This window comes from Urocampus carinirostris, chromosome 12 (assembly GCF_059441175.1).
Source record: "Urocampus carinirostris isolate Australia breed hairy pipefish chromosome 12, RoL_Ucar_1.0, whole genome shotgun sequence".
Classification (NCBI taxonomy): Eukaryota; Metazoa; Chordata; class Actinopteri; order Syngnathiformes; family Syngnathidae; genus Urocampus; species Urocampus carinirostris.
The window spans coordinates 23488797-23502933 of NC_142360.1; the positions used below are offsets into that span (position 1 = coordinate 23488797).

General features: G+C 39.8%; 1 protein-coding gene across 2 annotated transcripts in view; it reads left to right on the forward strand.

Annotated features, from left to right (window-relative positions):
• The window catches only part of camsap2a (calmodulin regulated spectrin-associated protein family, member 2a), a 49508-nt gene extending 35687 nt beyond the window's left edge, over positions 1-13821 (forward strand). The window contains exons 12-19 of one of the 2 annotated variants that reach the window (XM_088349905.1): positions 481-2449; positions 5077-5213; positions 7886-8109; positions 9232-9304; positions 10797-10862; positions 11164-11276; positions 12526-12644; positions 13407-13821. In XM_088349905.1, the coding sequence (XP_088206031.1) occupies positions 481-2449; positions 5077-5213; positions 7886-8109; positions 9232-9304; positions 10797-10862; positions 11164-11276; positions 12526-12644; positions 13407-13715 (3010 nt within the window). In that variant the 3' untranslated portion in view covers positions 13716-13821. The remainder of the gene's footprint in view (positions 1-480; positions 2450-5076; positions 5214-7885; positions 8110-9231; positions 9305-10796; positions 10863-11163; positions 11277-12525; positions 12645-13406) is intronic. The other variant, XM_088349906.1, reaches the window with a different exon arrangement.
• Positions 13822-14137: the final 316 nt, after the last annotated feature.

Consider the following 14137-nt stretch of genomic DNA (forward strand, 5'->3'; position numbering starts at 1 on the left):
TCATGTTCTCTTCTCATTTTATATTCATATTAGATAGATGGAAAGATAGATACTTTATTCATCCCCGCAGGGAAATTCACATTTCCAGCAATATCCCTTCGCTGAGAACAATACAATAACAAAACAATAGGAATACAATATACAGATACCCAATGGGACGTGCTAATACCCACTGTAGCATATTATTATGGGTTATGTTGTCCCACATGTTCCATTAACAATTTTAATGACCGAAAACATTTTAACAATTATATGACTGCCAGGAACTAATTAACTAAAATGGGCACTATAGACAATCAAAGAATTTGTAATTTTTCTTATCTTGTTTAAGTCCTATTATCGTCATATCATGACCCCAAATTTATAAAAAAATATTTGTTGCTTTGTTAACACTGTTAGTTTTTCGAGGCCAATAAGATTGAAGCAACGGGTGTACTCTTTTCACAGCATTTCATCAATCAAGTATTTGTGTTTTTTTAGGCCTGGTCCTTATGGAGTATCTTTTGACATTCCCTTTGACAAAGAGAAAACTGCGTCATCAACTCAGGCCGCCACCCGTGGTATGGTTAGGTCTGTCAGCACTGATGATGGTTCTGGTTTTAAGGCCCACCGCCTTCCTCCCGGGATGAAGCGGAACCTTTCTTTCCAACCGGTCAATGGCAAAAGTGTCGGCATTGAGGAAGAAGGTTGCCCAGACAGTTTAGCTTGTATGGACCCTGACGGCCGATTCCCGAGAATGACCCCCTCTACGGAAGAGGCCCTCAAGATCATTCACAGCCCAACTAGGCCTCCGGTGGAAGGAATCAACAATGGCTTCTTCCTGCACGGCCCTGAATTAAGCCCTGCCAACTTGGAGCCACTGTCGGAGCTGGACTCCAAAGAATATTTGAGCCATTCAGATACAACAGAGCTTGACACCGGCATCCACATTCATACAGAAGACATGCTGGATGAGGATTCATCACTAAGAGACTACTCTGCAAACATGGACCTTGATATGGATACACCCAGCCCATGCCCTAGCAATCAGAGTAAATCCCCCTCAGCCCTGAAGCTGACCAACTTTGCCGAACAAAAGATGAAGAAGATCACCCCGTCAGGACCAGATTCTGGATGTGAGAGCAGCAACTCCTTGAAAATTACCCCAGAAGGTTCTGATGTTGGTCCGCCATTGTCTGTCTCGTGGGCCCCGACTCCGGAACACAGTCCCGTCCGTCAACAAATGCCAAATGCACCCGTTAAGGCGTCTGCTACCCGGCTTCCGCAAAACGATCCTGCTCAGGCCATGGCGACCGAAATGGTGGAGCTGCGCATGCGCTTGGAGGAGAAGCGCAAAGCTATAGAAGCACAGAAAAAAAAAGTGGAGGCAGCTTTTACAAGGCACCGTCAAAAGGTGGGGAACTCAGCTTTTCTCAACGTGGTGAAGCGTAAAGGAGACGGAGCAGCGAGCGCATTGGAAGACGAAGGAAAGGCAAAGGCTCCAGTAAAAGCCCAAAGTCCCACTTTGAGGTGCGGTCGAAGCAGTGCAGACACACCTGATGGGGCGGAGCAAAGCGCCACAAGCTCCTGTTGGCAAAGATCCCCAATTGGTGGCGAGGAAAGCGGTTCAGGGCACACCCCACTGACTGAGGCGGATCTCTCTGAATACACACGCTCCATTGAGAAGCTCAATCACTCCTTAGCCTTCCTCCAGACCGAGATGCATCGATTGGCTCAGCAGCAGGAAGTCATCATGGCCATGAGGGAGCAACGGCACCAGCAGACGTGGGTTGTCCCACAAAAAAAAGGGGGGAACATAACCCGGTCTTCGGGACCCTCCTCACCAGTTGACTCCCCTCGCTCGACCCACCGCTCTCCGACCAGCATCAGGCGCAAGTCCGCCTCCTTCCACTTGCGCAATCCTCGCATCGCACGTCCCAATGAGCTTAAGTTGGCCCCTTACAACCGCATCCTGACTGCCCCCCAATCTGTGGACAGCATTCCCAGGCTGCGACGCTTTACCCCCCGCCCACCAACGGACGGCTCTTTTGTCTACATGGGTGAGACCCTCGCATCCAAAGGTACCAATCCAGTCAACAAAACCACAGTTGTGTCTGTCTCCACCGAGAAAGAGCTCGGCGACTTCGACACATCTTCACCCAATAAAGAAAAAACACTAGCGGGCTCAAATAATGAAAGTCTTGGTCTAACAAACGCAACTGCTATGGATATCAAACTTGCACAGTCATCATCCGCTGAGGTCCTGGCCCACCCGGTGGTTGAGACTTTCACAGTGACCCCCACAGACTTTCCCACAATACCAGAAGTCAAGAGCAACCTGATTGAGGTTCCCCTCTCAGTTGTGAGGTCACTGGATGACTTGACAGTCGATGACGGCTCCGAGGGGGAGGCTGGAGGTGTTGAAGGAAAAGAGGACGATCAGATGATGCGTTGCGGCTTCTTCTTCAAGGTCATTTTTTTTGGTTGCTCTCAATTCAAACATATTTTACTGCAATGTTGACGTGCAATTTCGGTTTAGCGTATCATGTTTACAACAAAGGCTGATACCAATATTGTATATAACTCAAAGATGAGTCTTAAAAATATTTTGCCCATCTGTATTACCACACTGCAAAGATAAATTCTTACCCCATTGGGGGATAACTTGCATTTTAGCTGTTTAATTTGTTTTTGGTATGTATAGAAAATATATATTTAAAATAAGTAAAATTATGTTTTCTAACAGATGGTGGATTGTTTTGCTCATTTTAAGTATTTTCTTCTGTTTGGTAGAAAATATTTGCTATTTTGCTTATTTTTAAAAAGTTTTTTCCTTTTTTTGTCCTAATGACAATATCAAAGTGCAGTTAACACTCTCATCTCATCTCTCATTAGCTGCACCGCTTATCCTCCGTAGGGTCGCGGGAGTGCTGGAGCCCATCCCATCATCGGGCAGTGCAATAAACACTGCATTAAACAAATTTCTAGCTAATTGGCAGAACATGTTGCTTGTTTTACGTGTATATTTTAAAGGTACAGATGCTCCCCTACTTACGACCATTCGACTTATGAAAAATGGTAGATACAAACTTTTTTTCGGGATGTTGAAAAATATTGCTGTAAATTAGACTTTGCGTGTGGTGGCTCTGTGAGAGCTTACTCAGCATCCAGCCCGAAAAAGAAATCTGCTTCCTCTTCCTAGTTCGTGTGTAAACATTCTATACTGTACTTTAATATTTCTATTGTTTAATATCTCGTGCATCCAGTCAATATGGTTAGTGTGAAGTGTAAAGAAGAGGCGAGCCGTTTCTTTTGGAATGAAAGGGGAATAAGGAAGCTTGATGCGGTTGATAAAATGGATGGATCGCTTTTTTTGTCCACTTTCTACCACGGAGGAGAAAGTCGCCTAACTCTTGAAGCTCGTTTTCCAAAAGTTAGTTAAACTTAACTTTATTTCTTTTTATAGAACATATTATTTTATTAAGTGTTTATTTTTCAGTACAAAACAATACACGTTACTCATACAAGCCTTAAACATACTTATATAAACCTCAAACATACAAAATATAGCACTGAAGCAACTTACGAACAATCGTCCGGTACCTATCTTATTCATAAGTCAGGCAGCGTCTGTATTTCCTCGATTTCCAACTTTTTCGCTTATTTTCCAAACTTGTTTTTGCAAACTTATTTCCAAGATCCTTTATAATTTTTCTTTTTTTTTCTTTTTGGATACAATAGTTTAAAACCGTTTTTACTTAAAATCAGCAAATTCTGTGAGTATTTTTTTGTATCGTGTTATATTATCTTTCATGGGTGAAGATCACATTTTTGTGTGTGTGTAACTGGGGGACTTTTCTAAAAGAGTAATTGGACTATATGACTTGTTCAAATGGAAGAATATTTACATGCATTCATTCAAATACTTAATTTATGAGAAACATTTTAATATTATAAATATTACATATTTGTTAAATATTAAATAGTTTGTGTTCAATAGAGAAGAATAAATTGTAATATTGCAGAAAATTTCATCTAAGGGCTATCCTTTTAATAATATGATCTAGTCACCCGTGATATATTTTGCTCATTTTGGTTTGAACAAATTTATTGACACTAATAGCAGCAAACAAACAATGTGAGGTTTGAACAACCCTTAATGGTTATGAAATCATCAGAATCTGCCAATGCTCACTCAGTTTCCTCATTCTGCCCTCCATATAACCCAATTTATCTGATATCTTAACTTTAGTTTTTCATGATGTCGTAAATAATTGAGGACACGTGAGAGGACATCATCTTGCTGTTTATAGTTTGTGAGGACTACTTAACAGCTGTAGTTTGAGCTGTGATGTAGGTCACAGAACTGGGTCTAATATGAATAATTTAGGCACCACTGTGGATGGAGATGTGCACTCATTCAGAGGTTACGCAGATCAACAGAGTAAAGTAGTACAGGATCTTTACTTGAAATCACCAATTGGAATGTTAAAAATTGTTGGGAAGTTTATTTTCAAGGTATTGGAGAATCCGCCACTTTTTGCCACTGTACAATCAGGAATTAATGGAAATCTGACGAATAGAAAACAATCATTAATTACATGTAATATCAAGGATATTAATTCTACTTTGGAACCATTTCCGCCATTTTGTGGTTCGACTTTTGCATCTTCACTACATCTTCGATTTTTCTCCATTACTAGGTTCTGTGGATAAATTAGTAGTTTGCTGATTTCTGCTATCACTTTACAAGCATCAGTACACTCAAACCAATTAAAAAGAACATCCTACTTTGCTGAAATTGACCTGATACAGGTAGTTATAGAATGATCGAACCGCAAAAAGAGAGGAAATACTGTGTATTAATGTTACTTTCAAATTATCTCTGAATGTTTCGGGGGAGAAAATGCTATGTAGAAGAAAATACTAGTGGTGTCAGTATTTCGCTATTAATATCGGTGTAATCAAGAATTTAGTGCAATATTGTGCCTACTGTAGCTTCATTCAAAGCATATATTTGCTGTTGAAATGTATTTTCATAGTCATATTATATTTACCAGTGTAAGGAGATCAGACCCCATTTCTTAATTGTTTCAGGAGGACGGAAAGGCAGAGGAGAATATGGCTCAGAAGAGGGCAGCACTACTGGAGAAGAGGATGAGGAGGGAGAAGGAAAGCCAACAGAAGAGAATGCAGCAGGAGGCAGAACAAGAGCAAAAAAAAGAGGAGGCTCGGTATGTTAGGATTTTATAGTATTTATTTATTTCTATTTATTTACTTATTATGTGGGCAGCACGGCGGCGCAGTGGTTAGCGCGTGTGCGGCACAGATCATGTCTTGGGAACCTCCCGTGTGGGTTCAAATCCAGCTCCAGACTTCCTGTGCGGAGTTTGTATGTTCTCCCCGTGCTTGCGTGGGTTTCCTCCGGGCACTCCGGTTTCCTCCCACATCCCAAAAACATGCATTTCAGGTGAATTGGGCGGTCTAAATTGTCCCTAGGTGTGACTGAGCGAGTGAGTTGTCTGTCCCCGTGTGCCCTGCGATTGGCTGGCAACCAGTTCAGGGTGTCCCCTGCCCACTGCCCGATGATTACTGGGATGGGCTCCAGCACCCCCGCGACCCTACTGAGGATAAGCGTTGTAGCTAATGAGATGAGATGAGATGAGACTTATTATGTATTACATTTGTCTAAATGTTTTTCATGGGAGTTTTTTTGCAATATGCTTACATTTTCTTTTCTTTTTTTTAATTATAATGAATACATCAAAAGTAGTTTATTTAGTAATGTCAAACAAGCACGTTATGTTTTATTGGTGTAGTATTGTCATGAACTCACACAGGATACTGCATTCTGCGGAAACACAATGCAGAAGCACAGATTAGTACTCGGTTGGTGTGGACACATGGAGAGGATGGATGAGGAATAAATGTTGAAGAGGATCTACAGAGCGGAAGTAAATGCAAGGCAACCAAGAGGATGGCTGCGATTGACGTGGATGGATGGTGTTATGAGTGCACTGCAGGGAAGAGGCCTAAATCTAGTGGAAGTTAGAGCTCTTGTTAGTGATAGGATTGAGTGGAAAGTTGTGAAAGGATAGTGGGATGTCTAGACGTGGTCTAAAGGATGGGCAGGGCACCTGTATGATGCGGCAGGGGTAAACCAGCGAAAGCTGTCGGGCCCTGCTGTTGAACACAAGAGTGTGTTGTGTCACCCTGACCCGAGTGACATGGCCGCTTTCATGTGTCCCGTTTTATCGGGAGGGACGAAAACATGACCAACTTCGGTGCCGAGGTGCTTAACTTGTTTGGGCATTGGGGTTGGCCATGGTCCAAACATTTTTGTGTGTGTTTTTTGCTACTTTTTCCTTTTTTAATTTTCTTTCTTTTTGTATGTGTTTGTCTTGCTGTCGGTCACCCGTCTTGAGGGATATGACCAGGGGTAGATAGATAGATAGATAGATAGAAGTAGTCTTTTATTAATTAAGGCAGGGTTCGGTACACAGTAAGGCACGCATCGGGGCAAGAGTTTTCAGAACACCAGATGCAAACAAATGTGATCCAATCCAGGTAAAAGTTCAATGAGCCGGTAAATCCAAGCAGCCAATAGTTTAGCCATCAGTACTCAATCTGGGTTGCCGGGCAGGGTTTCCATACACTGAATAAATGAGCGCTGTGACATGGGTGCTTGGAATGTGATGATAGAAATCGGAGGTGAGTGACCAATCAGGTAAGGCAAGCGAGAGAGGGCGAGAGGATAAAGAAAAAGAACAAGAGAGTACTGGATCGTCACAAGTAGTGTGAATACCTTACCTACCTGGCATTCATCTCCTAATACTTCACCCCATTAGCAGCCAATGTTGCTACTTTAACTATAATGTAGTGGTTGCAAGACATTTTAACTTGGTTTCTTAGTAAAAGAAGAAACATTATAATTAAAATGATAAATATAACAACATTCTTTTATAGTTTTGCTCATTTTAAGTATTTTATTTCTAAACTATGTCAAACACATTCCTTAAATGGACAAAGTGTTTGGTGCCTCCTAGTGGTACAGCTAACTCGCATTCAGTAAAAAAAACTGAAATTCAGGAAAAAGTACATGAACTATCATACCAATGTTGATTTTTTTTTTTTTTTTTTTTTTTTTTAATGGTCGATAAATTTGTATTTCTTTTACATGGTGGAATCCCTACCTAAGGGTCACCACCATGTTTGTTAGGCACTGTGCTCTGTGACACTGGTTTTGGTTCACATTACACCATCTAGTCGTCAAATGTTCCAATGTGGGGCTTTATCATGAGACATTTTAACTATCTGCTGGATATGATACATTTTCGTATTTAAGGAGGATTTCTTTTTTTTATTATTTGAGAAACGGGAAAACAATATCGTAGAGTTTAAAAAAAAAAAAAAAGAAAACAACACTGAAAACATTCTGCTGATGAGTTAAAAGAAAATTTGCAGCATATTTTGCCATGTATCTCTTGCATTGATGACTAGTCTCAAATTGAGTACTGGCCTGCAGTCTGAAAAAATAAAATAATCTATTATATTAAAAAAAGAAAATAGAAAAACGATGTGTACGATTTTTACTTTATTGTTTATTATTTTTTAATTATTTTGGAAGTGTAGTCTTAAACAGCATTTCAAACAAAATGTTATTTTTCTCGCTCTCGCTCTCACAGAAATATATTTCCCTGTGCTACCTCATGAACTGATAATCAGGAATAATATTTTTGGGAAAGTTCTTCTCCTGCCACTAACTGTTATGGATGATTGTTACGGTTACTTGGCTGATTAATGAAGGAAAGCAAAAAAATGAAGAATTGTATGCTTTTTTTGCAAAGATAAAATCGGTCATTTTCCCTCAATATCCGTGTTCTACCACTGTGTCCTGTCTCAACAGGCTAAAAGCAGAAGAGGAGCGCATTCGAAAGGAGGAAGATAAAGCCAGAAAGGAGTTCATCAAGCAGGAATATCTGAGGAGGAAGCAGCTGAAGCTGATGGAGGACATGGATACGATCGTCAAATCTCGACCAGCCACCGGCTCGAAACAAAGACGAGGACGTGCTAAGTCCATCCGTCGCGACAGTATCGACTCACCAAAAACTCCTGTCAGAGCGTCCACAGGTAACCATGGAGATGAACCTTACACACCGTAATGCCGTATTTCACGCACTATAAGGCGCAGCCCCCAAAAAATAGTCTTTTGTCATATATGACTCATACATGGGGCACACCGGACTATGAAGCACATGAAATTAAGACTACAGTAAGGGCTTCCGCGTGTATAAGCACATAATAGTGCATTTCAATATATGCCACGAACCCAAATCACTAAACATTGTATTCAATGGGAATCAGACCCGAGTGGTGGCGGTGAGAGCGCCAACACTAGACCATCAGTGGTTCAGATGACATAAGAAAATTAATTTGAATTTATCTTATCATCACACCACTTTACTCACGATGCCACAACACTGATTTGCACAGTGTATTCTGGTAGGTTAAACAGTCTCTTTACTTTTTCTCTGTGCATCAATATATTCTTTGTGCATTCTCAAAAGAGCTTGTATAGTATTTTGTTGAAAAAAAAAATTTCTCCATTCTCTGATATTCGTTGGTGAAGAAGTGGAGGAACTGTTTAATTTATCAGAATGTACTATGGAAATCAGTGTTCCTGGCACAGTGACTGAAAATAGTGCGATAATGAGATAAGGTTTAATGCCTTATCATATGTCATTTTTACCACCGGTGGTCTAGTGGTAAATTACCCAGGTTTGACTCCTATTGCATGCAATTTTTGCAATTCAGGTCAGCGATATTAAACGATTGATCAGTCATTGTTTAAATATGTTAATATCGTAAAACCGTGTATGGTAATATATACCTATATATATATATATATATATATATATATATATATATATATATATATATATATATATATACCTTTTGCATTTCCAGTCTTATCGTTATTCTGCGGTATATAAGGCATACTTTTTTTTTTTTTAGACAGATTTGGGATTTTTAGGTGACCCATTTAGTACGAAAAATACACTATTTCGTTATGTTTTACAGGACAGGTTTAAATCGAAACCCAAAAGTAATTTTTTTTAGTTTATTCTCAGCTCAGGCTGCATTGCTGTGGACGTAGTGCTAGCGTCATCACGCATCCTCGTCCATGGAACTGTTGTGCCTCCCACACATAACATCGTCTCACAATCAGGTTGACGCCATTTTGTTTTCCAGTCTCCAGCTTGTCCCTGGCATCCCTCAACCTGGGAGATGGCGAAAGCATAGACTCTGAGAAGAGAGCACAAAGGTGAGGTTGTGCACGCTTATGGAATTGCTGATGTAACCTAGTACGCAAAAACAGAAGAATTAAAAAAAATGTTTCAAACTAACCGATAGCCTATCTTGCTAATTGAAACTTTGAAAAAAATAATCTGAAACTGAAAATGCATTTTAAGCAATTCAAATAATAAAATGTATCCCTTAGCTTGAAAAAGGTTGAAAAAACACTACTGTACAGTATGTTTTTTTAATTGTTGCACTGATGCTAACATAATTTACACCTTTGCATTGTGTGAGGTCACTTATTCTCACTACAATCCACTCTGGTGGAATATAACATAGTAATAGCATGGTGCAATGCCATGTTTGAGGCGGAAAAAACAACCTACTGTATTTATTTGCGTATACAGTACACCGCTAATTTTTGATAAGGAATGGGCATAAAATTTTGTTTTAGGTTTTCAGCTTAAACTAAGCACTGTAAGTAAACGGAGGTTGTTGAATATGTCCAGCCATGATTAAAATCATTTATTGACAACGTAAACAATGAACGTAATACCAATGAAAAATTAACAATGTATTTTTTTAATGTCCTTCAATGTCAGATTCATTATCAAATGCTCCAAAGAGTTTTTTTTTTTTTTTGAAGGTATTGTTGGATACGTTAATCAAAACATGACACAAAGAAAAAAAAAAAACTAATGCTGAGAGTGAGCATGGCCAAATATGGTCACCCAACACCCCCTCCCCTAAGGAAATTTGACAGATCTGTTTCTGCCAACCTTTGCTTAAAGATTTGCACCGTATTTGCACTAATAACCCGGTCAGGCAAAAAATTCCAAATTTTTGGTATCCTGAAAGAAATAAAGTTTCCATGCAAGTTGCTCCCTTATATTTTCTTGCATCTATTTATAGCTTTCAGGAGGACTTTCTGTTTTGCTCCATTGTGTAACAATCGTATATGGTACTTTGAATAAAAATTGTGTGATAATGATATTAAATCGAATGCCTTTTCATGTGTCATCTGTAACGCTAGTGGTCTAGTGGTTACGATTCGGCACTTTCGATTCCCGTTGCATCCCATATTTTGAGCTTGTGGTCGTTTTTCAACTGGTAGTACGCACCTAAACTTTGAGTTCTTTTTTAGGTAACAAAAAATGTGCCTGATAATCGGATAAATAAACGAGCTAAGTTAATTAATCGAGCACATAGTAATTTATTTTTAATATTTTTTTAATTTTTCCTAGACTCGAAAGAAATACACAAAATGAGCAAAATAGTCTGCCGTTTTCCTCATTTGAAGTACAAATATTCTTATTTCACTATAAAAGAAATGCATAAAATGTACCAAAACAAGAAAATATACAATTAAGAATTGCAACATATCTGCCAATGAGTCATGTTTTTTTTTTTCATTTTTATACAGTTTTTTGCAGTGCGCATTTTTAATCCATTTTTCATATTCTTGCTACGTCCGTCCTTCAATTTGTGTCTGACTCCTGCTCAATCATACACGGCAGAAGTGCCAGCTTAGCCTCAAGCACTCTCTTCTACTTTCTGAGCTCTCCTAAACCGAGGAGGAGAAGGTTAGTTCTTGCTTGGTATTGTGATCTGGCAACCTTTTAATTGCTTCAGTCACATTTCTGCACTTGACCTTGTTCCCACCCTGGCTTTGACTTGATTTAGCACACTTGCGGTGCACCGTTTTTTTTCCTTATTCTTTCTGTCGTTTCAAAATTTCACCACTGTACATAATATAGCTGGAGAGCTATATTTGTCCACTTCAAGACAACCTCGAACACGGCCAGCAGACTGCTTCGCATGCATAAAGTTAAAGGCACGACTTGCAAATGTTGGTGTGTATATTCATTTTTTGTTGTATTTTAGGCCAGATTCAGCAGATGGCTTCCTATCCCCAAGTCACACCAGCAGAAATGGAGAGAAGGACTGGGAAAATGGATCCACAACCTCGTCCGTGACATCAATCTCTGAGTACACAGGTGACTATTGTTTGTTTACTCACAGGCTACAGTTTATAGCAAAAGTTGGGAACCTTTTTGACCCAAAGAGCCATAAAAGCAAAAATATTTTTTTTGGGGGGGAGCCACACCATACATTTTAAGACAAAATTCAACAAAACCGGCAACTAATTATTCCGATCATTTTATTTCACTGTGTGACGTTTGATGGTTTCCTCAAACCTATAAAATAATAATAACGCCAGAGCCTGTATCCCATATCAATATAAATTCGCCACCTAAAATTTGACTCTGTCCTACAGTTACTTAAGATTGTTGAGGCTCATTTTTGTCCTAAATAATAGTTCAGAAACAAGGTGCAAGCAAAGTTATTTTGTAAAAACGCAACAAAATACTGCAAACAAGGACACCAATGTTTTTACCTTCAGTGCGGACATCCCTGGGCAAAGGAGAGAGTGCGCATGTCCTGTCCTGTGCATAACTTCGTCCATTTCTACTTTCCAGCCAATCAGTATGATCTAGCTGCTTTGCTAGTGCTTCTGGGTAAACAATGTTTTGGGTTAAATTTTGATCTGTGAATTTTCATCATAACGTGTTGCAACAGTGAACTTGCTTATATAAAGGATTATTTAGCGATTTATGGCCAAAACAGGGTCTGCTGGTGTGATATCCTGACTGTAAAATGTAATTAAAATCGTGTCCTATATAAATGGGCCAAACCCTTTTGTAATCATCATTGTCTCAGCTTTGCATGTAAAACAAAATTTGCGTATGTCCTGTTTTATCTCCAAGCCATATGTACTCATGAAAATAACTATTTTTGCCTCGTAAGCCATGTGTTCCTGACCCCCTGGTTTATAGTATTGGGGAACTTGGTGTAATTCTATGTTGCCGATCTAATAGACTCGTTTTTCTGTTTGTAAACAAGTGTGACGTAAAAAAACGGCATGCACATTTTTAAGGCAGGTGGAGGAATTCATGTCAGTTCAAACCGGCTGATTGAGAGAAAAAGATGGTAAATCGCAGATAGTCACATCACAAATAAGCACGAAAATCATCAACAACAATTTTCATCTGCGCTTTGTGGAGTATTTGATTATGTTTTATTTCGTCTTTCACAATGAAACAAAATATGAAACTAGTGCCGAGAATCCATTTTAAATAATTTTGACAACTGGTGTGCTCAAAAAAGCTTTATACAGACTGGTCTAAGGGAGATACAAAACAATTTTTAACTGAAATAAACTCTTTCATATCCTGTTCCACTCAGGTCCAAAGCTCTACAAAGAGCCCAGTGCCAAATCCAACAAGCACATCATCCAGAACGCGCTAGCCCACTGCTGCCTCGCTGGCAAAGTCAACGAAGGACAGAAAAACAAAATCTTGGAGGTAACGACTTGGAATGTTTGTTGTTTTTTGTCGTTTTTTTTGAGGCATTGTTGATGACCGCACTTATCTAGGCACACTGTTTGTGCTCAATTTTATCACATGGCACCGGCTGCTAGTTCATGCGCTGTTACAGCTATAGTGATTAGCTCCTTGATGTGCCCTCTCGCATCAGTGTTCTTTGTAGTAGATAGATAGATAGATAGATAGATAGATAGATAGATACATAGATACTTTATAAAATATAAGGGAATATAACATGCAAATGTCTCATGTATTTTTTATACACAAGTGAAAAATTCAGATAGAATTGGTAAATGAAATGGTAAATGGTCTGCATTTATATAGCGCTTTTCAAGTCATTGAAGACTTCCCAAAGCGTTTTACAATGTGCTTCACACTTACCCATTCACACACACTCACACACTAATAGCCGCCATGCAAGGAGCCATCCTGCTTATTGAGGGCATTAGGGATTCAGTGTCTTGCCCAAGGACACTTCGACATATAACACGGAGTATCCGGGAATCGAACCTGAGATCCCTTGATCCCAAGACGAGCTCTACCTCCTGAGCTAATGCCGCCCTAATTGCCCACCCCTTATCTACGACCTGCTGCATCCGTCAAGATTTTGGAAGAGGAATCTGTCAACTGAATCAGGAGATGGTGGTTTGCGCAGCCTTTTCTGAAATTTTGTGATTAAGGGCTATACAAATAAAAATGATATGAATGGACTTAGCTCATTGTTTTCTTTTATTGTAACAGGAAATGGAGAAATCAGAAGCCAACAACTTCCTGGTTTTGTTCCGAGACGCCGGCTGCCAATTCCGTTCCCTGTACACGTACTGCCCCGAGACGGAAGAGATCAACAAGCTGACGGGTATCGGCCCCAAGAGCGTCACGCGCAAAATGATCGACGGCCTCTACAAGTACAACTCGGACAAGAAGCAGTTCAGTCTGATCCCGGCCAAGACCATGTCGGCTAGCGTGGACGCCGTCACAATCCACAGCCATTTGTGGCAAACCAAGAAGCCCCCCACCCCCAAAAAAATTGTGCCTGCTCCCCAGTCCTGATGGAAAACTCACTCCGAACGCTTGAGTTTGCACTTTCCTGTAGAGGTAAGATCAGGTCTAAAATAATTCAGCCCGACCCGGATCCCCCAGGTATTAAAGCCCGACCCAGCCCGAACCCCACCCATTAACTGGATTTGCAGGTCCAAGCTCGAAGCAAACCCGAAATTTCATATTTTATATGTAAGGACACAAGATGAGGAGAGGAGAAAAATGATAACACAATAAAGCCTGTCTTTTGTTACAAAATCTAAGTTAAGCAAGACTTTATAAACATTTACTGTATTTTCTGGACTATAAGATGCACCATAAACTCCCATTTGGCCAGAAATTTGAAAGTGCGCCTTACAACCCGTTGCACCTTATCTACCACGGAACACAACAAATTGGAAATTAATACAGTAATCATTGCTATGAGTAAACAT